Source organism: Metarhizium album (genome assembly GCF_000804445.1).
Source record: "Metarhizium album ARSEF 1941 chromosome Unknown scaffold_40, whole genome shotgun sequence".
NCBI lineage: Eukaryota > Fungi > Ascomycota > Sordariomycetes > Hypocreales > Clavicipitaceae > Metarhizium > Metarhizium album.
Window position 1 is genome coordinate 82,144 of NW_024467614.1, and position 26,536 is coordinate 108,679.

The 26,536-nt window shown below is 55.4% G+C and overlaps 9 protein-coding genes across 9 annotated transcripts; 6 read left to right on the forward strand and 3 right to left on the reverse strand.

Annotated features, from left to right (window-relative positions):
- Window positions 1-1,188: 1,188 nt before the first annotated feature.
- Window positions 1,189-2,778, forward strand: MAM_07986 (GLUT4 regulating protein TUG; the record flags this gene model as incomplete). Its single annotated transcript, XM_040826784.1, has 2 exons — window positions 1,189-1,325; window positions 1,404-2,778. 2 exons carry the CDS (start codon window positions 1,189-1,191, stop codon window positions 2,776-2,778), a joined length of 1,512 nt encoding a protein of 503 aa, XP_040675212.1.
- Window positions 2,779-3,355: 577 nt separating this feature from the next.
- Window positions 3,356-4,095, reverse strand: MAM_07987 (60S ribosomal protein L36; the record flags this gene model as incomplete). The annotated part of the gene is made up of 4 exons (XM_040826785.1): window positions 3,356-3,433; window positions 3,517-3,598; window positions 3,804-3,904; window positions 4,039-4,095. The coding sequence occupies 4 exons, from the start codon at window positions 4,093-4,095 to the stop codon at window positions 3,356-3,358; spliced, it is 318 nt and encodes a 105-aa protein (XP_040675213.1).
- Window positions 4,096-4,449: 354 nt separating this feature from the next.
- MAM_07988 (thymidylate synthase) lies at window positions 4,450-5,561 on the forward strand (the record flags this gene model as incomplete). Its single annotated transcript, XM_040826786.1, has 2 exons — window positions 4,450-4,568; window positions 4,646-5,561. The coding sequence occupies 2 exons, from the start codon at window positions 4,450-4,452 to the stop codon at window positions 5,559-5,561; spliced, it is 1,035 nt and encodes a 344-aa protein (XP_040675214.1).
- A 1,890-nt stretch (window positions 5,562-7,451) lies between these two features.
- MAM_07989 (uncharacterized protein) lies at window positions 7,452-8,143 on the forward strand (the record flags this gene model as incomplete). The annotated part of the gene is made up of 2 exons (XM_040826787.1): window positions 7,452-7,846; window positions 7,966-8,143. 2 exons carry the CDS (start codon window positions 7,452-7,454, stop codon window positions 8,141-8,143), a joined length of 573 nt encoding a protein of 190 aa, XP_040675215.1.
- Window positions 8,144-9,174: 1,031 nt separating this feature from the next.
- Window positions 9,175-10,380, forward strand: MAM_07990 (triacylglycerol lipase FGL2; the record flags this gene model as incomplete). The annotated part of the gene is made up of 1 exon (XM_040826788.1): window positions 9,175-10,380. One exon carries the CDS (start codon window positions 9,175-9,177, stop codon window positions 10,378-10,380), a length of 1,206 nt encoding a protein of 401 aa, XP_040675216.1.
- Window positions 10,381-11,844: 1,464 nt separating this feature from the next.
- On the forward strand, window positions 11,845-13,011 carry MAM_07991 (uncharacterized protein; the record flags this gene model as incomplete). Its single annotated transcript, XM_040826789.1, has 1 exon — window positions 11,845-13,011. One exon carries the CDS (start codon window positions 11,845-11,847, stop codon window positions 13,009-13,011), a length of 1,167 nt encoding a protein of 388 aa, XP_040675217.1.
- Window positions 13,012-15,503: 2,492 nt separating this feature from the next.
- Window positions 15,504-16,680, forward strand: MAM_07992 (14-3-3-like protein; the record flags this gene model as incomplete). The annotated part of the gene is made up of 3 exons (XM_040826790.1): window positions 15,504-16,024; window positions 16,113-16,200; window positions 16,318-16,680. The coding sequence occupies 3 exons, from the start codon at window positions 15,504-15,506 to the stop codon at window positions 16,678-16,680; spliced, it is 972 nt and encodes a 323-aa protein (XP_040675218.1).
- Window positions 16,681-17,915: 1,235 nt separating this feature from the next.
- Window positions 17,916-18,407, reverse strand: MAM_07993 (uncharacterized protein; the record flags this gene model as incomplete). Its single annotated transcript, XM_040826791.1, has 1 exon — window positions 17,916-18,407. One exon carries the CDS (start codon window positions 18,405-18,407, stop codon window positions 17,916-17,918), a length of 492 nt encoding a protein of 163 aa, XP_040675219.1.
- A 2,781-nt stretch (window positions 18,408-21,188) lies between these two features.
- Window positions 21,189-25,416, reverse strand: MAM_07994 (SacI domain and endonuclease/exonuclease/phosphatase; the record flags this gene model as incomplete). The annotated part of the gene is made up of 4 exons (XM_040826792.1): window positions 21,189-22,509; window positions 22,583-22,802; window positions 22,880-24,702; window positions 24,767-25,416. 4 exons carry the CDS (start codon window positions 25,414-25,416, stop codon window positions 21,189-21,191), a joined length of 4,014 nt encoding a protein of 1,337 aa, XP_040675220.1.
- Window positions 25,417-26,536: the final 1,120 nt, after the last annotated feature.

The following is a 26,536-nucleotide window of genomic DNA, read 5'->3' on the forward strand; positions in this document are numbered from 1 at the left end:
GAATCGGCATTGCAAAGCACCCCATGCTGACGTCGGGCCTTATCACATCTCGCAAGCACGCTTCGGTCTCTGCAGGTCTTCGTCGCGTCCCATGCAATCAGGGGTCTTGAACTCGCGGATACACACCAAGACCCGGTCAACTCGAGGATACAACCAACTGCCGAACCGTGCAGTCCATTTCAACCGGAATATGTTGCTTTTTCTGCAACGGAGAATAAACCAGGTAGCTATACAACTCTCCGTGTGGACGTTCGCAACCTGCCGCGGTAAAGTAAGTGTAGTTGTCTCGCTTCGTGGCGCAACGTCTTTGACAGGAAGCAGAAATAAATCCCCAACTACGGGAGTACGTGAACGGCTCGAAGGGTCCAGGGTGGTGATGTGTCAAATCCCGAGATGCAATGGCGGTGTTCTGACGTGCCATTTTAATGAGGAGATAGATGCCAGGACCGGGTCGAGAAACACTACTCATGTTATTAGTCACGATCCAAAGCTTGAGTCGGAGTGAAAATCGTGCCGCACCTCGAGTTATCCAGCGCATCCAATGGCCTTTTTTGAGGGCCGACTGGGCACTGCGGCCAGATTCCAGACCATGCGGCTTGTTGTTTCCGCAGTCAATATGACACCTGGATTGTTTTAACGATGGGTTTGGAAGCACAACAGCAGGATGACATGTCTGCAAGAGGCAGATGGAAAGCAGCACCGTAGAAAGGATGGCTCTGATTGGCTGAAGCTTAGGCATAGGGCGGCACCGGTAGTCACTAGCATGTTGTAACCGTGGAGGCTTCGAGAAGAAGGGACAACTGACTGACGACCGATGACTGAGCCGACGTCGTCCACTCCATCTGAATTCACCGGTTGCTTCATCTGGTGAGGACAGAATCTTGAGTAAACCTTTTACGTTCATTTTCTTTTTCCTCCGCACGACTTTGTCACGCGCCCGAGTGACCACGGTAGGCAAAGCACAAGACGAGACGAGCAGATCCTGGACATGGCGTCGTCGGATGGACGGACAGTCTGACGTGCCACATTGAACACGCCCCAAGTACTTGGTTCATCATCGCCCAGCATCGCCGCCACTTCGTCCATTCACTGGCAAATTTCACCTACACCCTCTCCTCGAGGCTTTCGACCTCAGTCTTCGCTCCTCTGGGACTCGTCCCTCTCCTTCAGGCCCCCGCACTCGACAACATGGCATCCCACGTTGTCGTCATCGCCACCGACCTGCGCCGGGCGACTGTCAATGTCACTCCTGGGACATATCTCTCCGACGTTCTGGATCAGGCTTGCAAGAAGCTCGGTCTCTCCAGCGACAAGTACCTACTCAAGTAAGACTCACCCTCTCCCCGCTCCGGCACCTAGTCCGCATGCAAGACTAAACCGTACCTGATCTGACACGTCCGTAGACACAAACAAAAGCAGGTCGATCTCTCTTTGCCCTTCCGAACATCAGGCCTAGCTGCAGGCGCAAAGCTCGAGCTCGTTCTTCGCTCCAACACCCCGTCCGCCGTACAAATCGCTCTCCAGATACCCCAACCCGAAGCTAAAGAAATCCCAGGCGGTCGCTTAATCAAAAAGTTCCCCTCCGACATGACGCTGTGGAAAGTCATGCGCCAGTTTGAAAGTGGTGAAGCGAGCGCGGGAAAGAATGTCAACATCACCGCGAGGGGTTATGCGAATACGACGAGCGGGAGTGGCCAGCTGTATTATGAAACCCCCGTCTTGAATATCATGGGGAGGGAGTTTTCGACTTTTCCAGAGTTTCAGAAGACCTTGTTCCAGCTGGGGCATAATTCGGGCAATGTGTTGATTCGGTTAGGGTACAAAAAGACTGAACAGACGCTGGTTGAGGCCATGGACATGATTAGTTCCTTCTTCAAAGACCAGGATGAGGACGCGAAGCAGGGTGAAGCCAAGGCGGAGGCCAAGACGGAAGCCAAGGAAGTGCATCAACCGCAGCAAGATCAGCAGGATACCTCCATGGCAGACGGTGTGCCGGAACCGGCTGTCCCTCAAGAAGATCCATCACAGTCAAACCAGCCTGCCCTCTCGGCAGCACCGGTGGAACAAGAAGCTCCTCGAGACAACGGAGCATCCCCTTCATCCACATCACAGGATTCGTATCAACCCGTCAATGTCTTTCTGGCGCCAACAGGAGCCACGCCCGCGGCGGCATTGGTGCCAGCCTCAGAGACCGACTTCATCCCAACCGCCGCCCACGCTCAACTCCACCAAGCCCGACTTCTTGAGAGCACGCGGAACAAACGGCTCCTCTCAGACAAGGAACTGGAAGAGAAAGCCGCCGCTCAAGAGGCACGCATCGCCTCCATAAAGTCCATCCTCGTCAGGGTGCGGTTCCCCGACAATACCAGCAGCGAATGGCAAGTCAGCCCCAGCGCGACGGGGGCGTTCTTGTACCAAGCCGTGCGACATGTCATGGCAGATGCCACGCAGCAGTTTCATCTCGTCCTCCCCGGCGGCAAGGACATCATTAAAGACGATGGCGGGGAAAACCACAACCTCGTCAAGTCGTATAAGCTATCTGGCCGGGTACTCGTCAACTTAGTATGGGAAGATAGTGTCCCGGCACATGTCAGAAAGCAGCCCTTCCTCAGAGCTAACGTCGCGAGGCAGGGACAAGCTGTCAAGGTGCCTGATCTTCCAGCGGTCGATGATGCGCCTGAGCCGGGTCCTACCAAGGAGGCGGCAAAGTTAGAGGATAAGAAGGACAAGGGGGATGGGACGAAGATCCCCAAGTGGTTCAAGCTGGGAAAGAAGTGATGAGAGGTGATTTTACTGCATGACTGGCGTTTATTTCAAATGTACAAGGTAGAGTTAGATGAGCGAATGGTTATGACGGTGATATTGGCACATGTTAACATCATGTCATTGAGCTACATGAGCACGGAAGAGTCTTGACGCTCTCGGCCACGAAGCGTTGCAAGTTTCACAAGCATCATTGTCGGAAGTAGACTGGGTTTGTGCAGTAGTAGTGAGTTATGGTGATGGACGCGGATGTAGTGTCCACGCAAAATTGACATGACGATTTCATTCAATGAGAAGCTGGTAGAAAACGGTACCACACCTTGTTCAAATCATCACATCACGGACAATCAGAATCCACGCATTGGAGAGAAGGTGATTTTTAGTATTCCGACGAAGCAGCAGGTATTTCACGTCCCTGGGATACGTTGAAATAGCCCTTCTCAACTACCGCTCCGCTTGCCAATGCGTCAATGCCATGACCCCCCACGCCGGTGTTTACATGCTTTTTCCCTCCAGAAAAAAAATAAGGTCCATTCCTCCATTGTGCAGCTCGAAAAATAGGTGTCCGACTCATCAGGTCATTGCACGCTATTTAGTGGGCGCGTCGGGACTCGGCAATGACGCGCTGCAGCTCGTCGACCTTCTTCTTGGCACGGCCAAAAGTACCGAGCTGCGTCTTTGTCAGCGTCCTGAAGGGGCGTAGAAGGATCATGGGCAGCGCTGCAACAAAGTCGCCAAGGGGGGATAACGTACTCTCTTCTTGGCGAGCTTACGGGCGCGCTTGTCCTTGGAGTTGCGAAGCAGTTCGATGACACGGCGCTCGTAGGGGGCAAGACTGCGTTGAGAAGTTAGCTGTGCTCGAGGCTTTGCTGGCTGGGAGGGGGGAAAACGATTCGGCTGGGTCACGGGGAGACGGGATGAGGGAACTGGCGGCTAGTTACGGGGACAGCCTGTGCGCAAGCTCTCCCGCGGGCTTCCCGTCATTGTGATGCGTTCGAATTGGGGATTTTCCGCCATGTTTTCTGGGCGCAGACACTTACCCGGCAACTTCCTTGACGACCTCGCGGACGAAAGCGGTGCGCTTGCTCAGGTGGCCCTTGGTGCGGGAGACACGGGGCTTGACGACACGAGGGGTGGTTTTCTATATGGCGGCGGAAACAGGGGCATCAAATGTCAGCGTCCATCGTCTGCTTCGGTCGTGGTGACCACCTCGTGGAGGACGAGGGGAGAGCGGAGCAGAGATCCTCCACGAGGTGAGACTGTGACAACACGTACGTAGCCGCGGTTCAGGCCGACGGTTAAACCGGTTCTCGCGGGCGTTTCCTTGGCCATCTTTGTCGATTGGTGATGGGGTTTGTCGACTTTGGCGTTGGGTGATGTCGAGGGAGGGATAATCGTCACATTCGGAGACGCGGACCGTAAATTTCGGGTGGGACGCACACGCCACCGCCCGTCTGAGGATGGATTTTTTTTTTTTTGAATTGTGGATCACGTGAACGGGGTAAGCGAGTTGCACCTGGGATCGGGGAGACGGGAATTTGATAACCCGGTCCGGACGAGATCGCGGGTCAACTTGGCGCTTGGCTACTTTGGGAGGCGCTCTCCAAGTCGCGTCGAAGGAGCTCACTCGACCGCGTCGCTCTTTTTGTGCTGCACATGCTATACGCGGCGAACCCTCAGTCGAAGATGACTCTACAGGATGGCGTCGCTCCCAACGGAGCTGCTCCTGCTAGGAGACACGAAGAGTACCAGTATCTTGACCTGATACGGGAAATTCTGGAAGAAGGGGAGCAAAGACCCGATCGGTGAGTTACAACAGGCGCGTCCAGCTGGGGTTGCCAGCGACGTCACCGCCCGCTAACATTTCATGGTCATTGTTCAGTACAGGCACCGGCACCATCAGCATTTTCGCCCCTAGACCAATCAAGTTCTCTCTCAACCAGGACGGCATTCCCATCCTTCCGCTTCTAACTACGAAACGCGTCTTTCTTCGGGCCGTCATTGCCGAACTGTTGTGGTTCATCGAGGCCAACACGTCATCCAAGGCCCTCAGCGACGTCGGCGTCAGGATCTGGGACGGCAACGGCTCCCGCGAGTTCCTCGACAACCTGGGCCTCACGCACCGCGAAGAAGGCGACCTGGGACCCGTCTACGGCTTCCAATGGCGTCACTTTGGAGCGGAATACGTGGATGCCAAGACGGACTATACGGGCCAGGGCGTCGACCAGCTTGCAGACGTCATTGACAAACTCAAGCACAAGCCGTACGACCGCAGGATAATCATGAGTGCGTGGAACGCCCGTGACTTGCATCTCATGGCGCTGCCGCCGTGCCATGTGTTTGCCCAATTCTACGTCTCATATCCCAGGCGCAGACGGCGGAACGGCGCAGTCCCGTCAGCCAACGGCTGTACGTCCTCCTCCACGGAGGCAAGCAACGGCGCCGAGGAGAGCAAGGCGACTGAGAAGGGCCATCTGCACTGTCAACTGTACCAGAGATCCTGTGACATGGGTCTCGGCGTGCCGTTCAACATTGCTAGCTACGCCCTGCTCACGCACATGATTGCCCACGTGTGCGATTTGGTACCCGGCAGCTTGACACACGTCATGGGCGATGCTCACGTCTACGCCGACCATGAAGACGCTCTGAATGTCCAGTTGGAAAGAGAACCACGCCAGTTCCCCGAGGTGGAAATGGCGCGAGAGAAGGGATGTAGCATAGACGGGTGGAAGGTGGAAGACATCATTGTCAGGGGGTATGATCCGCACAAGACGATCGCCATGAAGATGGCTGTATGACGTTGACGAAGGCCGGAATACACGAATGGATTTGATTTTTGATTTTTTCTTTTACAGCAGGCGGGAGCGAGCTTTTCCCCTTGGAATATTGCGTGCAATGAGGTGTGGGAGGCGGGCAGATACTGGACGCGATTCATAATTAGACGGACTGGGAGGCAGGGCTTTTGGGGGGTTTGATATCAATAGACGGCATGTTCGTTTGACGAGTCGGATATCGTATAGATTGCGGTAGGCGGAACAGGAAGCTCAACCTCGTCATGTCGACAAAGGAAGTGTGCCTGATATGCCAACCGTGCCACGCCAGAAAAGCTTGGCGAGTTGACTGAAACACGCTAGAATTGTGTTGGAAGATAGCCCGGGTGACATGTATCGTAGGCGAGTGCCACGGCAGCTCGATGGTCGGAATCGCCGATCCCCAGGGTTACGCTAACAGGTCACCCTCCGCCATATGGAGCATCTCGATGCTCGGACGAATTGATTCAACGTGACAGTCTGCTATTCACAACCCGTCTTTCCACTCAATATGCTGCGTCGTCTCCCGGCGTAGTGCGTAGCCGACAAGCCACGTTATGGAGACGTCGAGGGCCATCTGTACAAGCGTGCGTAGGAGGGAGAGGGAGACGGATTGGTTGGTGGTAGGGCGAGACGAATGACGATGGATGGAGGTGGCGGCAGCCTTTGGGAGGTATTCAGTTGGCGCTATCGGATGCCGCGCGCTGATCTAAGAATGGGCATTCAGGGTCATGGCGGATTGATCCCTTTTTCGTCGCCAGCGATCGGCAGCCCAGCCCCGTTGAGACGAGACGCAAACTGGTGTTTTGGATACCGGCCCGTCGGGCCAATCACAACTCGTTATATGCGCTGTTGCCCCGGCCGTCGCGGTCGGTCCCCGATTCTTTAACTGAGCATTTTTCCTTGATAGTCGGATACTAACTAACTACCAGACTCTAAGACAGAGTACCTAGGTAAGTAGGTACGCAGCCCGCCAACTACAGAGTATTAGGTACTTGACCTGGTTTACGCGCCTGTGAGCAGAGACCTGCGCTGCAGATCGCGGCATTGTTTGTGCCCTTGGTCGATGCAGTATGTTCCGAGGCTGGGAGTCGGCGGGTCAACTAGCAAGACCGGGCAAGCAAGGCACGCAAGGCACGCACAGCACGAGGCGTCGGGAGGCTTGTCTTGTTATACCCGTCAGCGACTAGGTGCCGTCCTGCCGTCGATTTGTCCGCCCGTTGAGTACGGACTCCGGAGTACGTGGTAGGCGGACATGCTCGTCCGTCGGGAATCAGATGAAAAGCGGCAGCGGCATGGAGCCAGGGCAACACACAAGCAGAGCGAACAAAACGCTAAACGCGCCGTGTTTTGTCTTGTGCCAGATAGGTTCTCTGTACAGGTCCAGCAAACCCTCGGACGTCTACCAAGGGCGGGACACATCGTCTTTGCTGCTTTGTGCCCACGTTTCCGCCGCACCATCTCCGTCCCTTCTCCATTGATGTGCAGCCGAGTGGTTTGAGCCCGAGCTGGTTTCCCGGACTAGTGCTCGCCTTTATCTTGTTGTTTGTTCCTGTTTGCTGGCCGATGCGTGCGCGGCAGCCGGATCGGGAAGTGATGTGTTGAACTGGTCGCTCACCCAGATGCCCGTATTACCGACGTCCAACCCCCTTTGCACAGACAGACACAGACCTTGTGCATTCTTCACATCTGCCCTTCTTTTATAGCATCCGTGGGCTCAACCCTCCTCGTCCTTGTCCCTCCTTGATTGTTTTATTAATCTGTACTCTTCTTGCTTTTCCCTTGCTCCGGAGCTTGGCACAGTTGCTTCTTGGTGCGGGCCATCAAGAGAGATATAAAATTAAAGCAAGTAAAACAACAACAAGACGAAGACGGAACATGAGGCCGACTCTCTTCCTCCTGGCCGCGCTGCCTGCAGCCACCTTGGCTCGACTTGCATACACGCCTCCCGCCGCCCTCGCAGTCAAAGCCGACGATCCAAACAACGACTGCGTCCTGCCGGCAGACTACCATGTCAGGAACTTCACCGCGGCGACCAACACCACCGGCGGCAACAGCAGCCGCAGCCTGACCTCGTACAGGTTCACGTTCCTGAATACGCTGACAAACTCGTCCACCAGCTGCGCCTATGGTCCCGGGACTAAACCCCAGGCCTCCGCCTCCAAAGGCGGACTGCCGCGGTATTCGTGCGAGAGCACAGACGTGAGCTTCATCTGGCAGGATGAGACGAAGAAGCTGTCCATGATCCAGAAGGTGTGCCCCGATGCCAACGGGTGAGTCTTGCCCTTCCCTCCCTTCCATTCAACTTGTCCTTGGCCCTCGCCTTGTCTCTTGAATATCGATTCCGGCTGGCATGTTGTTCTGGCGCTGACACGAAAACGCCTCCCATCAGCCAAGCCGACTACGAAGCTGCCGGTTCCGTCATCATTTCCCTGTCTTGCAGCCTCGACGCCTGCCGGACCAATGCCACCGACTACAGGGGCACCTTTACCAGCCTCAATCCTATCGAGCACCCTCGCGCGGTTAGACACGAGCGTGGCGTTGTGTGGTCCGTTGAGGTGGCCGGCTAAGCTTTGCGGAGGGGCGTTTGGGGCTCGATGAGGCGGCGAGGGAGGAGGAGTGAAAAGTGTCGGGTCCAGGACGTCCGGTCCCCGACTGCTGGCGCTGGGATCAATGGACACGCCTTTTGCTTTGCTACTTGGCCAACTACGTATACTCTGTACATTATTGCTTGTTCTGCGCCGCCCGTCTCGTACCCCTTCGTCGTGGCTTTTTTTGATGTCTCGTTGCCCGCGGGCCTCCCTCCCCCCTCCCTTTCCCCTCCCCTGCTTTGAAAGGGGAGAGGGAGAGCGTTGGGCGATGCGGTTGCGGTTGGCGTGGCCACATGCAGCCTCTGCTGCGCCGTTATAGAGAAATCGCGGAAATGCAAGGCCATCATTGCGGCAAGCTTGTAGATGTCAAGGCTTGTCCATCACGCATCCGTCATCCGGCAGCCAATAAGAAATCCTCCATGTCTTCCTCGATCAGCCATCCCCCCCAACCTTTCTCCCCCGCACCTTCCCCCTGCATGGCCTGTTGTGGGCTGACCCGGTCAATTGGCGCCAAGTTTATCGAGCCCCTTGGTTTACTTCCCTCCCACACTTTGGCTGGCACGCGCCCGCCCTGTGAGGCTCTAGTTAACTAACTACCAACGTTTACGGTCGCTGTCGCACGAAGGTCACGAGACTGCTGTTGCTCACCTGTTCAGCAATTTCTTGCCGGTGACAAATATTTCATCCGCGGGCGCCCCGTGGCAAAACGCGCTTTTCGTCGCCATCATGCGCTGCGGCTGAACCCTGAAGCGGCTCTTGCCATTTTTTTGCGCCATTCTCAAGTTCGCGACACCCCGTGCCGTCCGCCGTTTTCGGGACGTAGGTGGCTTGAGAGGAGAAAGGCTTCTTTGTTGGGGCGGCGACGACATCAGACGGTCAGACGGCCGAACAACGCCGCGGGCCAAGGCAAAGGACAAGAAGAGACCGAGGAGCAGAAGGACGAGGCTTCTCTCGGAGAATGCAAACTCAGATTCTTACAACCTCACCTCTGTCGGTAGTGCAACAACAACATGTGGTCTTGGGGGCTCCTCGTCCGCCCGCTGCAGTGGTGGCAGCTCGCTCGCGCTCCTCAGCAACACGTCATAGACTCGCTCTCGCCAAGCAACGGACTGTCGCCGTCAGGCATCTCGACGCCACTGTTCGCGGATCTCGAGCGCCTGTCCCGGCTGGTGGACATAACGTATTGCATTGGCAATACCGGCGTCCACAAGCCCTTTCAGTGCCTGTCGCGGTGCAACGAGTTCCCCGGCCTGTCGTTGGCCTCGACGTGGAGCACGGGGTTCCTCATGGCCGACAGCTGCGGCTACATTGCAGTGGACCATGGGAGCAAAGGCAAGGGACGTCGGCACGGCGACGCCTCCCACACAGGGGACGGGCCTAGCATCATCGTCGCCTTCAGAGGCACGTACAGCGTCGCCAATACAATCGTGGACTTGGGCACCATCCCCCAGGAGTACGTGCCTTATCCGGCCCCGGACGACGACGACGACGACTTCCAGGAGAACTACCGTCGCAGGTGCGACAACTGCACCGTCCACATGGGGTTCCTGCACTCGTGGCGCATGGCCAGGGGGACAGTCGTGCCGCAACTCAAGGCGCTGAGGAAGAAGTATCCGTCTTATAGAATGCACCTGGCCGGGCATAGTCTCGGCGGTGCCGTGGCCTGTCTTGCGGCGTTGGAGCTGAAACTGTCGCTCGGCTGGGACAACTTGGTCGTGACGACATTTGGCGAGCCTCGGGTCGGCAATCACCAGCTGGCTCACTATATCGACAAGGCCTTTCATCTCGACGGGGCGGCGAGTTCAGAACACAGGACCTACCGTCGCGTGACGCACAACAACGACCCGGTTCCTCTGCTGCCTCTGGAGGAATGGGGATACAAGCCTCACGGTGGAGAGATTTACATTTCCAAGCAGGAGCTCCAGCCTACCGAGCGGGACATACGGACGTGTGTCGGCGACAGCGATCCGGACTGCAGTGCCGGTGCCGAAGCCTCTTTACTCGGGGATGTGCGACGACTGCTTCACTTCGCTCCTGCTTCGCCGTCTGTCGAGGCGCATATTGCGGCCAGAACGTTTCCGGCTCGTCTCAAGCTCTGGCAACTGTTTTTCGCACACCGGGACTACTTCTGGAGACTGGGCCTCTGTGTGCCGGGAGGAGATGCGGCGAACTGGGGACAAGGATGGTCAGGCGGCGTCGAGGCCGAGGAACTGTAGAGGAACAAGACGTGATGAGAGATGTCGGTGCAGCCGCCTCGGTGGATGCGGCATTTGTTGCCATGCTGCATTTTCAGTGGGTGGCAGGTTGGGAAGGCTTAGATCGTCGTAGCTAATTGGGTGGAATACAAACCGATATTGCTTCATCTTTCCGTACCCCAGACTACAAGACACGATCTAATCCCGTCTGATGCTCGCCCGTGCGCAAGGGCAGTCGACCCACGCCTAGGGCAATGACAGGCGCTCGAGGCCTTTGACAAAGAGTCGGTCGCAGACAACGGTCAGCAGTGGAGCCAGACCTGAGCTGAGCGCATGCAGTTGATCAATCATGCGGCAGCGTCGGGGTGTTGGGGCCCATTGTTCCGCTTGAGCTCTTTCTCTGGTTCTTTCCAAGGGATCTTGTCCATCGGTGGGCTGGAAATAGTGCAAAAAGAGGATGTATTGGCGGCGAAAACCTCACGATCCAGTACTTATGCCGGTCAAGCCTCCCGGAAGGTAGTGGTCAACCGGAAACCTCAACTTGACAAACAATGGAGGCCGGTTTTTGCAGCCTGCTAATGTCAATCAAATTGCTTGGAAGGACGGGCAAACAGTGTTTCTGACCTCTGCCCTTGGTACCGCCGAACTACTACTACTGAGAAGTTCGGCCAAGAGGCTGTACATACGATGACGAATAAACCCACCCTAATGGTACGTAGCTGCTGACTTGTGCGCAGTATTTTAATTGATGTCCTAGGACTATTCTCATTGGATCGCTGGCAACGCACGGACCATGGTTGCGAAGCTGCCCTTCAGGATAGCCGCCGACCTTCAAAATCTCGCGTTATCGGAGAATCACCACACTCCAACCAAATTTACGCGCCTTGTTGTCCTGGCACCGAACTGTCCCACCTCCTCGCAGTACGGGGGCTACTAATGCATCCAACTGCTTCGCGATGCGCTCCCATTATAAAGCATACATCTTTCCTCCGTTCTCATCGCCATGGCCCGCACCCGAGCACAAGTTCGCGCACAGTCAAGGAGTTGCCAACCTCCGGCGCTACACAGTGAAGGTACGTCTCACCGCCCCTCGTATGGATCGCTCGCTAACACAGAGCAGAGAGACAAGTCCAAAGCGGCAAGCTCCGCAAGAGAAAATGCCAAAGTAGTCAAAGAAAGTTCGAACCCAGGCAGACCAACCAAAGTCACTCCAGTTCTCGTTTTCGGACAGCAACACACACAGCGCAGCCCATTTCGCCCCAGCAGCTTGAACCACAGCGGCACCCGATATCTCCAGGTCGAAAAAGGCAGCGGCAAGCTCAAGATACTCTCGAGAGCGCAGACAGACCAGTCCTCAAGCGAGCACGACTATCTGACGGAGGGGAACAGTCGCATCAGGGACTCGACAGTAGAAATACCAACCCGATCGCTCATTGGGCCAGAGAAGGGCGTTGGCCGAGTCACTTCATTGCGCGAGCCCCCAATATGAATCGCATCCTGGCCAGGAAGAAATCGTCGTCTTCCCTGCGGAGCCGCAAGCGTTCGGAACCTGGTTCTGCGAGCTCTGCAACGCCCAACGACCAAAAGCCCAGAGAAGCTAAAAGCGCTCCGTACCGAGATCCACGCTACAGAAAATTGCTTGAGGTCAGAGGAAGCTTCATGGATGAGTCTGCCCTTGGTGTCGCGGATGGGAGTGCAGATATGATCCTTGAGTTGCTGAGCTCTAAGCAGAATATTCCTAAAGACTCGCTCTTTCGGGACGATATTTTCAAGAAAACCTGTCGGAGTGTCGCAGACCGGAATGAAGTGAGGGTCATGCGAGATATCAGTCCCTGGCTCGTGCCGTCCGCAGAACTACTTGCTATTTTCGGAGCAAGCGAACTCGAATGCTTAATTGAAAGCATAAACGAACCATGGAACAATTCGATCCCCGTAACTGCCACCCCACCACAGCCTGACTACTCAGTAGGATTCAAGCGGGAAGCGTTTACAAAAGGCCAGCTAGAAAGGCTATCCCCACTTATTGGTGACTGGATTGCTGGAGACCAGTCCTTCTTCATGGCGACATACCTGATATACTTTCCTTTTCTAACTTGCGAGGTAAAATGCGGTGCTGCTGCCCTAGATATTGCAGATCGTCAGAACGCTCACAGCATGACACTAGCTGTGCGGGCTGTAGTTGAGCTGTTCCGCGCAATAGGGCGGGAGGATGAAATTAACCGGCAGTTGCTCGCATTCTCCATCTCGCATGACCATCAGTCTGTGCGAATTTATGGACACTACCCTGAGGTAGAGGGCAAAGAAACAACTTACTATCGTCAGACTATCCGCAAATTTGATTTTACGGAGCTTAAAGGCAAGGATAAGTGGGTGACGTATTCTTTTACTAAGAACGTCTACCAACTGTGGATGCCACAGCATTTCAAGAGAATCTGCTTGGCCATTGACCAGTTGCCGACCAACTTGGACTTTGATGTTCCCTCTCTTCAAGAATCCGGTCTGTCACAGGATCTTGAAAGTTGTGACCTAGCTCACTCAGAGGTGGACTCGGCGATTGAGCCCAACGCCTCTGATCGACAGGCCACTCTAGATTCTTCTTTCACAGGGCTAGGCGCGGTTAAGAAGCCAAGGCGAAAGCACGGGAAAGGATAGAGAGTTGTAGATAGACCTCTACTAAATAGTTTAACTGTAGTTTATATTGTATTATATGAAGTTAAATATATTATATAGTAAAACATATTACATAAAATAAAATAAATTATATAAAATGGAATGTATGTAATAGCTAGCTCCATTAGCAGTAGCAGGTGCTAGCAGTAGTCGTCCCAGTAATGTGCCGGACCCCCGACCCCAGGTCAAAAGGGCACGTAATAAATCAAGCTTGTTTATCTAGGACTATATAGGTTATCAACAAAGAGGTAGGCTATGTCGTCTATTCCGTTGCAGCTATCCATCAATAGGTTAAGCATAGCTCAGACTACAACACTTGAAAAATTATTAGAAAAGTTTCTAGTACTAGATCTTTACTATTACAGGCGTTGCTGACTGATCGTAGTCCCCGCGGCTGTACGAGCCCGCACTCCGGTAAAAGGAAGCCAACGTGGAGGCGTTTTCCAGGATAGGACGTGCGACATCGATTGCGTCTTCCTTGGGTGTGGATGGCGAAGGCGGGGAGCAGCACTTGACGGAGATGGAAACGAGGGAGGAAGAGGCACGCATGCATGCATGCGTGAATGGGTGCCTGGTAACCAGACGTCATGTTATACTCGCGTCTACGGAGTGGCTTCCTCGCAACTCCGAGCCCAACCAACAGTGGAAGTGAAGCAAGGACCTGGGTGAGTACCTTTCGGCTCCAAGGCGTGACAAATCCGCCCAATGCAGAGAAAGAAAATGTCTCAAATACCTGGAATTGTCCCAGGCACAATGCAAGTGCGTACGTTTACTTGGATATGCACGTACAGGTTGACATGTCGTAGGGTCGGTCACCGTCTGGGAAGCCTCCAACTCCGAGGTCGTCGTTACTTAGTTACTTGGTAAGTACTTCAGAAATAAGTAGTACTCAAGTTCTTGATGCATCGACAGGACATTGATGGTAGAAGCCAAGCCCGAAACAAACAGGAAGGAAGGCCCTTGCTGGCAAGGCCGCTGTGGTCTTAGCTTGCGCGTCAACTCGTCGGCATTCCGGCACTAAGCTTGATATAGCTCACGTCTAGGGAGCTGCAATCTTGACGGCCGTCTAAGACGCAGACAATGGCGACGGCGACGGCGACGGCGACGGGCGACGGGCGACGGGCCCTGCAGCAGCGCACATGTGTCGACGCTTTCTGGCAAGGGAGAAAGCGTCGACACATGTCTTGGTCCAGGCCAGGTTTTGCTTCATGAAATTTTCTGCGACGACCAGTCCCCCGTCGGTATCCACATGGTCTTCGTCCTTCCACGAGCGTCCACGAGCTGGGCAGGACTCTGCTCTGGACACAGGCACGGCTCCACCGGTGGCCCAGCCCGCCGGCGCCCGTCCCGTCCACGTCTCCAGGCCAAGTCGGCATTTTGCGAGGCGCGTCGAGCTTGTCCCGACTCCTCTTCACGGGTGTTGTGGTTTGGGGTCGGGTCGGTTGGGTCGGGTTGGGTTGGGCGGTCTGACAGCAGTGACAGTGGCATTGTCCAGACATGGGGAACGGTCAATGGTCAATGGTCACGCGCACGCACGAGTTGAGCAGCAGTGATGTCGCCGTCTCTGACGACTGGGGAGGGCGTGGGCGTGGGCGTTCAGGCGCGCGAGCAGAGAAGGTGCTCTCAGGTCACGTACGTAGTTACTCGGTAGCAAAGGGGAAGTCAATCGAGGCAGCTCAAACCGGGAGGCTCACAATGCCAGGTCCGCCCGTCTGCCTCTGCTTGTCCGGCTGCTGGCGTGCAGCCCCGACGCCAACTGATGACTCCTGGCCTCTGAGCGCTTGCGCGCTTGGGATTGACGGTGCCTTCCCGTCAGGGTCAGTCGGTCAGTCGTCAGTGTCAACTGCCCCCTCTCCCCTCTCCCCTCTCCCCTCGCCCCAGCCGCGCCCCAGAACCCCCAGCGCCAGGGCCTCCGGACGTCTGGAGTCGGGACTCAGGACCCAGGACTCGACTCGACGGGCCCAGCACAGCACCACCGGAACCTACCAAGTACTCCGGTGCAGGCGCCTCCAGAGGCTCTTCGTGGTCCACAGTCAAAATATAAACACCCACCCCCTCATCTCGTCCCTTCAACGCCTTATCTACAGGACCCCCCGAACACGCCTTTTTTTCCACATTTCTCTCGCATCATCCTTTTTGATTCCCTCCTCGCAGTTGTCTCGACGCTTTTCCTCCCGACATCTCTCCATCGACAAAATGGCCACCGAGGTAGGTTCTTGTGTCGTCCCGCCGCCCCCCTCGCTCACCTCCTCTCCAAATTCCCACCGCCGTTGCGGTCCGTGTCTGTTGCCTCAGTTGCGCAAGCGTGAAGCTTCGGCTCCGTCTCCGTCTCCGTCTCGTTGCCTTCTGTCCCTCGTCCAGTCTCGCCATTTTCAGTCAATCTCAGTTGCTGGGCGCCGAGGACATCCCTCGCCTCCCCTCATTCCCGCCCCGGCTTGCTTTACGCTTTGATCCATTGGTGCATGATGCTGACCATGTTTCTTCTCTCTAGCGTGAAAGGTTCGTCCGCCCTGCCCTTGGTCCGGAGGATCGGTTCTTCGCATCTCCAGAGAACTGAAAAGAAAAATCAAAATAACAACATAACAAAAACCACCGCGTCGCTGTCCGGAAAGACTAACCTTTTTCTCGATGTGTATCATAGCAAGACCTTCCTCGCCCGCCTTTGCGAGCAGGCGGAGCGCTACGATGAGATGGTCACCTACATGAAGGAGGTTGCCAAGTTCGGCGGTGAGCTGACCGTCGACGAGCGTAACCTCCTCTCCGTCGCTTACAAGAACGTCGTTGGTACTCGCCGTGCCTCGTGGCGCATCATCTCCTCCATTGAGCAGAAGGAAGAGTCCAAGGGTTCCGACAAGCACGTCTCCACCATCAAGGAGTACCGTTCCAAAATCGAGACGGAGCTGGAGAACGTCTGCGAGGATGTTCTCAATGTTCTGGACGAGTCACTCATCCCCAACGCCGCCACCGGCGAGTCCAAGGTCTTTTACCACAAGATGTACGTAAATAAACCCTCTCAGCTACCTGCTCCACCCACAACGGCCGCTTTTTCCGCAGATTTGCTAATCGTCGTTTTCGGCTCAAAGGAAGGGTGACTACCACCGATATCTTGCCGAGTTTGCCTCGGGCGAGAAGCGCAAGGGCGCGGCCACTGCTGCTCACGAGGCTTACAAGGTTGGTCAATGGCGCATGCTGCAATTGTCCTGCAGATCGTCCAATGACGGCGCGCACAACAGTCCATTATTCCGTGCCGCTTGAAGCTCCTGGTTGCTAACCCACTGAAAACTCTAGAACGCCACCGACGTTGCTCAGACTGACCTTACTCCCACCCACCCCATCCGCCTGGGTCTGGCTCTGAACTTCTCCGTCTTCTACTACGAGATTCTCAACTCGCCCGATCGTGCTTGCCACCTCGCCAAGCAGGCCTTTGACGACGCCATTGCTGAGCTCGACTCGCTCTCTGAGGAGTCTTACCGCGACAGCACTCTGATCATGCAGCTGCTGCGGGACAACTTGACGCTGTGGACTTCATCCGACAACGCCGAGGCCGAAACTGGTACTGCCGATGCCCCCAAAAAGGATGACGATGAGGCCGCGGACAAGCCTGCCGACGAGGTCAAGGCTGACGAGCCTGCGCCCGAGGCCACCAACTAAATTCTTTTCTCACGTCTCCGATATCATGAGCATTTCGGCAAAATGGTACCGAGGTGCGATTTTGGGCAGGCTTGTTCTCGCATATTAACCTCTACTGTGCACGAGAGCAGCTGGATCGTGTTTTTTGGGGCGGGCAGGCGGGTGAATATTGCGCCGGTGCGCAGATGCGTCGATACTTTATTTTGCGGCAATCGGGTGGAGGGTGAAGGTGGTCCTTTTTATCGACTAGGGGAAAATGGAAATTGTTATGTTGCGGATTGTTTCGTACGTTTTCGTCCCATTTCACCCTTTCGTTGGGGGGCCATGAAAGCTTGTACTGGTAGTCTGGTCCTTTGATCAGGCGGGAACTTTTTCTGCAGCAAACGCTTTTTCTTCCTGGTGCTTGCCGTATTGCGGATGATCCCTTCCACCATGAGGGTTTTGCCCCCCCCCCCGGTGTTGCTATTTCCATGTTTGGTTTGACAACTCCGAATCGAGTCGATGCAAATGTTGTTGGTTTTTCTTGGCCTTTTTTTCTTCTCTGTTGCCCTTCCCCTTCACCCGCTCTATTGTTGTTGTGCCTGTTTCTCTGTTCGTTCCTTGGTTTTTTTTTTCTTTTCTAGCTGCTGGCTGCTCTCGTTTTCCTCCTATACAATGGCCCAGTCTCTCTCGGGAGAGAAGGAATCGGATCGTGGCTCTTGCATCTTCATTCCCCCCGCCCCCTTCCAACGCGCAAAACAAAAAATATTACTTGAATCGTTCTCCGCGGCCGATGACAAGGTGAAAGAGACGAGGATAGGTTCGTCTCGTGGACTGGGCGGCCCGTATGCACGGCTGGATTGTGGACAAGCAGTACCTTTGCAAGGAGGGACTGAAGTCTTTTTTGTCCGCGTGTGATTCGGTGCTACGTTGCTGGTCTGGCTTGCACTTTAGGCGTGGATTAATGAACACTGAAATAAACATCTAAACCACGTGCTTGCTGGTGTGAATCCGTAGACTTGGGTTGGCATGACGAATACGAGTATTGACCAATTATGCTAAACCAAGTAAAATATAAACTGAAAAGGGACGGGGGGGGTTCGTGAGGTGTACACCGCTGACAAGCCAGACTCCGCCACCGTATGCCCAATGTTCAACGCCAGCGCCTGAACCAGATGTGCCTTTGTTCATTCCCGATCATCGTCTCATCTCGCATGGCTTTCAAATTCGTCGTCAACAATTTTACAAGCCGGGTATCAATTCTCCTGCTTCCAGTTTCACGAGGTGGCTGCGCGGTTGCCATCCAATAGGAGAGCGGCTCTTTCTAGACGCTGCTTCGTGTCCATAAGTCCTCGGCCCGTAACGACCTTGCCATCGCTGCTCTCTTCGCCAGGGCCGCCCACTTCTTCAATGGTGTCGACCCCTGTTGCGTTGACCGGGGAAGGCGGCGGCGGTGCGCGGTACATGGCGGTCCTGATGGCGGGTTCCCGTTCCAAGTCTTCGTCCTCGAAACCGCCGAAGCGGCCGCCTGACAGGCGACGGGCAATGCGGCGCCAGATTCGGCGGCCCCGAGACAAGGCGCCGGCGCTGTGTTGCCGTTGTGACATGGAATTTCCGGCAGAAGAGTGTGTGTCTGAAAGGGAAAAGGCGATTCCGGTGGAACTGGCTGCCGAAGAGGCAACATCGTCGAGTGCCGAGGCGACCTCGGAGCGCCAGATGAGAATGCGATTCTGCGTCGAAGCAGAAACGTTCGACACGCGGGCGGCCATGGCTGAGGGTTTTGGCAGATGATAAAAGGCTGAAGACTTGTGGTCGGAGTCCTGATGCTGGAGAAAGGGGCGTTTTGTGAGCCTCCGCCCAAGAACGGGAGGACCCAGGCCAAGAATGGTGAGACGGAAGGGACAGGCGTTTCCCGGGCTGAGATGTCCGGTCCCAAGGTCAAATATACTTTTTGCTGACAATACTTCGCCCAGCAGGAAAACAAGCTCCGGACTTAAGGACTGCCTCGTGTCGAATCAAGTCTGTTGCTCTCACGGACGGTTTGAAATTTTCGTTCTTGGCCCTATGATGCAATGGCGCGGCACCGGTGAGAAGTTTCGGCGGTTGGGCGGGTATGTCGTGTGTTAGTGCCGTTGACGGATCGATGGTACGGAGCAACGGCAGGGAGTATTTCTTGTGTCTGAAGCAATTTCTGCGGGGTAAAGCTCTCAGATGCTGCCGATAATCCCGTGACCGGTACCAACTGCCTGGAGAGGGTGGCGGCGGGCAGTAACTATACAGGGAATTGGATGTAATCGTGTGAAAAATGGTCACCTCGGAGGTGCCAATTTATCTAGATCGGGGCCGCGTGGGTTTGGAGTGAGGAGGGTAACTGGGGTAGTCAGGTGGGTGACAGTGGATTAGTAGTTGACCGTTGGCCACCAAAATCCAGTCAACCAAGCGATATCAGCGATACCGTCGTATAAACGCTTCAAAGTGCGGATACAACACAAGCTGAGCGACGCACGGGGGTCGTGTCGGCCAGTGCGAGGAGGGCAGAAGCAAACCGGTCTCCCTCACGGGTTGCGCAGATTGGAACAGGTCATGGGAGTGTGGAGCGCAGGGAAGAAACAAATGGTGATGGTGTGTAGTCGACCATTCGGGGGTAGGTGGGCGTTGTCGACTTTAAGGGCCGCCGCGAGGCAGAGCAGAGGGCGGCGGCTCCCAGACCTAACGAGGAGACTGTGAGTCTGGCTTGCTGCACGACAGCAGCGGCGCACGTACAGGGTTGGCTCATGAGCGTGCAGAGCACATGAAGTCCGTCTGGTCTCGGACGGCGATCGCCTCGGCAGAGCCAGCCGAAGCTTAATCAGAGTGATGGGGATGGGCCTCACAGCACGGCACCATAGCACCGCCGCCCAGTGGGCATCAGCTGGGCTCTGCTTGGCGACAGGATTCGTGTAGTGCGGTGGTATCTCGATGGCGATCGCTGATACGCCCAGGTACAAACATGGAGACTGGAGCTCGCCGGTGGTGGTGGTAATGGGGGTGGTGGTGGCGGCGGAGCTGGCGGCGTTGTGCAGGACCGTGGAGTTTGGTCTCGTGATGGCTCATGGCAACCCCGGCATCTCTTCATCTGGTTGGGGGATGCTCGGGGCTCAACGTCTCAAGTGCTCCTTCCTCCTCAAGTGGGAAAGCAGCCTGGCGTGTTCCTTCCCGCCACCGTTGCTCGTCGCAAACCTAGAACTCGGAAGTCATGACCGTGGCTCTCAAGTCTCACTCAATTCACTCGCCCCAAGCTGGCATTGGCCTGGCCCTCTCTTTGCGTGACCATTCTCACCATTCTCACGCCCCCTGCAACCACGGCGGCCATGCAGTGGCAGCGGCAGCGGCAGTGGCAGTGGAATGATTGTTGACTTGCATCTTCATCAGCCCACATTGCAGTCCACATCGCCAGACAGCAGCGGCCAAGATCAAGGGAATCGCCGTAGCTGCCTGGGCCGCCCAACACTCGAAACTCCCGCAACACCAAACAGCGAGCTACCGCTTGAGCAGAGGCCCCGGTAGTCGTTGTCTTGGCTTGGCGATGAATCACTGGCGTGGCCGAGCCTGTGGGGACGGCGCAAGCCGTCTAAAGTAGGATGAAGGATGATCAATCACGGTCGCCACCGCGGCGAGCTGGCGTGCTGGCTGGTCAACCTGGTGAGTTGGTTGTGTTGGTCCAATGTTGTAGATTCGCACAGCAGACCAAGTAATCCATGGTGTAGACGTCGGATTGACGAGCCCCCCCCCTTTATTATCGGCCCCGGGCGCTCGAGAGCGTTCCAGAGCTCTTGTTCCAGAAGCCACAGTGAACCTCAGCTGCGTGGTTCAAAGACGCTCGGCATCAATCTACGTGCTTCCTCTTCTGTCCAGGCGCGCCGGTGACTGCGCTGCCTTCGCCTCACAACATGCGCAAATATCGATTGCTCGTGTGACGAGTAGTACCGCTGCTGCCGAGTGTCTCTGTACCCCGACCATGTCCCGTCCTCACCAGATATCGCCGTGCCTACTCCGAACAAGAGAGTAGCACTCCCTGGTGGCCAGCCAATTTGCTCCGTCTCGCAACTATCCATGTCTTGTGTCCAATCGCTTGACTGTTCATGAATGAGACAGCTCATCTTGCGGCACTTCAGTCACATCACACGCATTGCACGGCCCGTTGGTCAAGCTTTCGAGTTCTACAAAGACTCTCGCAGGGCCAGTACTCCGTACGCCGTACGCCATTTGTACATTCTGACCCGGCCTTGTATCCTGCCCTCGCTCCCGGCCTCCCTCCGCCTCTTGCCCCGGTCGTTTCGTGTAGCCATGTAGTATCGTCCGAGGTTCCCGTTCACGTATCCAAAAGAAAAATGTCTCTCGCTGTTGCAGCGCCATGTGCCCAAATTGTTCAAGATCCACTACCAATTCGTCTTCGGCTCCATGGATTCACTTCGTTTTCGCAGCCAAGGTGCGACCTACCATCAGTGATCACACCCTGGTCTCTCTGACAGACACGGCCAAGGCAAATCAAAGCTTCCGGAGCATGCCAACTAGTAATGCTGTTTCGAACTTGGCTGCAAGGCCTCCCACCCACCAATACCTTCACCGCCATCATCTTCCGTCGAGTCCAACAGGTCCAAGCACGTAGAGGATCCTGCAGCCTCCTGGTCGTGGCTGCTCGGCAGTGGAGGTTTAAATCCGTTGGCGTGCCCCGCCATGCCGGCTGCTCCCTTGTGGGCTCCGTCTTGCCTTGTGGCATCGACAACAGATGTTGCCGTCGACTGACCTTGAGCGCGATTCTGTTGTTGTGCCACGGCCACGGCTTTCCGAGCCAGCGACGTCTGCTGACTCCCCCGTGATGTCGTAGTAGACGCCGACCGTGCTGGGAGTGCAGGCGTGGCATCATCGCTTCGTACCGACACCTTGATTGTTGAGCCAGCTGTTGTCTTGCAGAGTGCTGGGCCTGAGGTCAGATGGGCGGGCTTTTTGCCCACTGGCGGTGGAGACTTGCCGCTTTTACCTGCAAGCTGTTGCGACAGCTGTGATACTCGCGATGCTTGTGAAGCTACCGATGCAGGGCGAGATGTTGCAGGTGATGGCGGTAGAGTCTCGGTTCTACCTAGTCCGAAGCCCTGCGTTGTAGTAGAAGAAGATGTGCTTGGTTTCGAGTTTGCAGTATGTCGTCGAGGCGGCGGCGGCGGCGGCGGCGTTGCAGATTTGCCCGCGTCGGATTGACTGTCGACGCTCTGCTCATCTAGTCGTAAGCGTCCCCGTTGCGCCGGTGAGATGGGAGGGCTACAAGATACCCGCAACTGTTTCCCCGACGCTGCCGCAGCACGTTCAGTCATCGCGTTCGGCAGCGACACCTTCTCATACGGCGAGCTCGACAGACTAGAGTATCCAGGTGGTGACCTCGGTACCGACACCCAGTCAGGCTCTTCGCTCTGGCCAAAGGGATTCGAGGGCCGGTTTGGGTTCAAGGCCATTGGGAGACCATCGCGGCCATTGGGCGCTGCTACTTGTGCCCGCGCGGGTTGTCCGTTCTGTAGCCACCATTTCTGGTGCTCTGAACTCGCGGGCGGAAGACCGGGCTGAATGGAGTCGTACCCAATCAGGTCCTTGTCGTCGGATTCTTCGCCATCGCCTGGGTGGGCCGTGGGATCGCCCACGTCTGCTTTGCGGCGCTGATACAGCTCACGGCTGATATTTTCGCGCCTTTCCTCGTCAACAATATTGACGAGACATTCAAACGTGGCATAGACGGGGCGATGGTCCGAAAATCGAAGTGGTGCGGAATCGTACGAGAGTTGGCGGAGGTTGGGGCCTTTTCTGAGGATGCGGTCTGTCCATGCTGGGATTCGTGCCTTTTCACTGGATTCACATTGTGCGCTTCAGTATTATGACATGAGACATCGATACAGTTCTGCATTCGGCGTGAACTTACGAGCTGTCGTAGGTGTCTGAACCGACGTCGAATTTGTACGTGGGCATAAAGTTGATCCGAGCCTCGGAGTAAAAGGGGAAGCATAAGCCAGCAACCATCTGCAGGTTTAGCTGGTCGTTCTCGTAGAGTGTTTCTAGATCTCGCTTTTTGACTAGAGCCTTTGCGGTTTCGAGCCCTAGTCCAATGCGATAGTTGAAGTCGCCCATCCAAATGATGGCGTCTGCACGGAATCGTTTCAGCTAGTTGAAGGGAGTTCCGCCCAGCTCGGGGAAGAAATGCCGTGGGTTGCTTGCTTACCGTGGTCTTCAATCCTCCTGTTGCGTTGAAACCGCAGCCCATGATGAATGGTCGCGTAATCCCGGTTCCTTTCATCGTAGTTGGAAAACCCAGCTGCCAAATGCGCCGTTACGAAGCAAATTTGCGTACTGGCGAATTCAAATCGAATCGCCACCGCTCCCTTGTTCCCGGCCATGCCCGAGAGACCAGTCTTTTTGACACTCCCCTCAACATTCTTGATGTTGTTCAATATGGACGTCTTGACAAAGATGCATAGCGCGGCTCCTACTAGTTGTCCACTTCGCAAGAGGACGTACTTGTCCCCTCCGAGTCTTGCCTGCCTATCGTTCAAGCTGCGCTTGACGGCTTCCTCCCAGAGGTGCTTTCTAGAGGGGTTGCTGTTCATGATTTGCTGAGGGCTCAGCTCGACGATTTCCTGAAAGGCAACCACGTAGATGTCGGGTTGCTCGACGCCTGCCGACGGGCCGAACAGCCAGGGCGACAAGTCGTGGCCTATTCCGTCTGTGCGGCCGTTGAGGTTGAACGTGCCGGTCCATATTGTCATGGTTTTCGACGATGTGAACTCGCCGCTCCGCTTGGAGAGTTCAATGGAAACAAAGTCGCTGATGGGATCGAACAGGTGCACCGGCGCTTGGCTCACAAGACGGCCTAGCAACATGTCAATCGTCACCTGCCGTGAGGGGTCGACAAAGTTGTTATGGTAAATGCGTTGCACAGACTTGCGGAGATCGGCCATGGCGCCGGCCAGGGACATTTTACCATGTCGCGTGAAGGAGGATTTGAGAGCGCCCGTTCCTGCGTAGATTTTGGACAAGGAGTCACCATTGTCTGCCCAGAGGCTGGAGTGCCTCATCCAGAAGTCGGAAGCTGCGTAGTCGCTTCGGTGAGCCAGGAACGACTCAACAGCCATTTGCGAAATCAGTGTCTGGATCAGGTTTGTCCGGTCCAAACAGTCCAAGCAGTTGGTGCGGAACACGCCGTCTTGCTGCAATACAACCACCATTCGGCCCCTACTAGTCCCGACGGTCTTTTCGGCCAGGTCATCTGTTTTCTCGGCGAGAAAGTATGCGAACCCGTCTATTGACCCTTCGATATACCGACGGATATCTTTGGCGGCTTCATAACCCGCTGGGCCTTTCGTTTCGGCATGGAAGTCATAGTGTGTGTCGCGAAGCAGAGCGTGCTCGGCTAAGCCACTGCTGGACTGGCTGTACGGGGAGTGTCGTATGGCGTTGCGATACAGCGTGGCCAGTTCAACCTCTGCGGGTTTTGTGTCGCTCAGCAGGTTTATGATGTGGACTGCACCATATATGTGCTCCAGGTCTTCGAAGTGTTTATTGAAGGCAGGCTGCGTTCCTTCTGGAGATCTGGTGATGGCGATATTCTGTCTACCGGGCAGCAGGTCTGCGGTTTGCTCCCAGAATACAGGTACCGAGCCCCGGACCTGAACATAGGAGAATAGTGTGCCCGCGGCGCTGCAGAATATCGTTTCAGTCTCCACAAAGTTTGCGACATGTCCGTCGTCGTCAATGCCTCGGGAGTTGAAGCGAGTTCCGGCCCTTCTGCATGACAGCCGCGAGATCAGGCTCATGTACGATGGCATTCCATTCCTTGGTTCGCGTAGGGGAGACGCACTCTGGGGAATGGTCACTGTCTCACAGAATCCACGGATGGCAGATGTGAGGATTCGCGAGGAATCCAAGGCCTCTCGTTCTGGCGGCATGAGACGGGAGCGAAACTCGACAAGTGGACGTATCATGAACGAATTCCAGAGGTATGTGTCGTCAAAGTTGTCAATATCGAATGAATTGGAGTTGATGGATCTGGGGGAACGTTAGCTGGCCCTCTGTCACGAGCCGTCTCGGGTTTTACAGTGAATGGACCAACCTATCTTGTAGCCGGTTTGTCACATCAAAATCGGTACTGTAATAGAACGAGCCGTTGCTGAGCAGCTTTCGCAACTCATGGCAAGGATGCTCCACAGCAACCTCGCGGCGACTGAGGCTTTGGCCATATCCAGACTGACTGCTATATGCCGACATGGTGTCCGAGAATTCAGGCTCCAGGGATTCCAAAGGCACAACATCGTCATAGTCTGCACTGCTCAGGCAGTAGAAATCCACGGTTGCAATCTTTTCCACAGTCTCCCCCGGCCGAATAGTTGCAGCCCGCATGGCCCGGGTGATGACTGACAAGAAGACTTCGCCATTGGCCGCAATGAGACCTAGTGTACCGTAGACAGGTCTATGGCTCAGCGGGCGATAGTCCCTCAACAGTTGGTTCGAAATAGGGGCAAATTCTACCATGCATCTCGCAGCGAGGGAGTCTCCGCCGCCACGAGATTTGGTGGATTGCAAAGAGGTCACCGATCCATTATGAGGTGTGTCGCTGCTCGCCGACGAGCTATATCGCAAAACGAGGACATGGGACGAGGATACGATGGCAATCGATCGATAAGGAAAGTCCCGTATGTAAAGCTCGCTCGATTTGTCGGGAGCAGAAGCCTGCGCGGCCCTCGAGCTCTGGGTGTGGTCCATTGAGCGGGCGCCGGCATTCGAACTGGGAAGTCTCTCTTCGAGCGAGCGGGTAAGGTTCGGTCCTGCTACATGGGCAGACCATCCATTATCTGAGGATTGGAGATTCAACAATGGGGAAGGAAGTGTCTAGTCGTTTTACTTGGCCTGCTGTGGTGGCGAGTAGCCCACAATAAGCGTGCCTGGGAGGATGAGTCGGCGAAATCCAGCCAGAGATGACGTCGACTGCGATGCGTCGTGAGTCGTGACTCGTGGGGAGACGGACGACCCGGGCGAGTTCTGTGTGGCCCCACGGACGTGACAACGAGGAAAATCTGAACAAAGAAAGGCCTACTAACCAACTGCGAATTGATGTGTCTAGCGCTGCTCTGTCTTGTCCAGTGGCTTTTTTTTATCACATTTCTTTCATCTCTCTTTGTTCCTGTCCAGCTGCCATTGTTGTGCACGATGACAGCGTGCACTTACTTGCGGACTGTAGGATACGATGCCTGGTTGTGCTCCGTAGATTCAAGGCCAACAAAGAACCAGTAGATGAGTCAAAGAAGAGAAAGAACCATGCCGACATGCGAATTGCAAAAGCAACATGCAGCATGGCCATAGATTTCTCGACGCTTTGCTCGTGCTGAAAAAGCATAACCTACCCTATACCATTTGATGCTGACTGGAAAACCATCCTCCGGTTCGAGCTTTTTTTTTTTTTCGACATAAAAACTAGCAGACATCCCCGAGAACCAGGCACGGTTTCTGCCCAGTATTCAATCACCGGATGGCTCGAGCGAGGTCGTTGCCAAGTTTTTGTCCTCCCTCGTAGGCCAGGGGCTGATGCCGGCCGGCACTACAGGCTGCTACGAAGGCAATGTTTGTGTCGAAGATTTCGAGACGATTGTGTGGAGGATGAAGAGGGTGACGAAAAGATTGGGAGCAAGCAGACCCGCAGGCAAATCGAGCTTCAGATTCGTAATTGAGATCATGCTCTCTCTTGGAGAGCGTTCAGCCTCTTCCTATCATGTTTTTTTTGTTCAGTGAATCATCATAAGCCCAGATGAAGAGAAGAGTTATCTTCCACGGGTCCAGGACAAAAGTCATCACTTGGCACCAGCTTAGTCACACTTGATGACTCAGC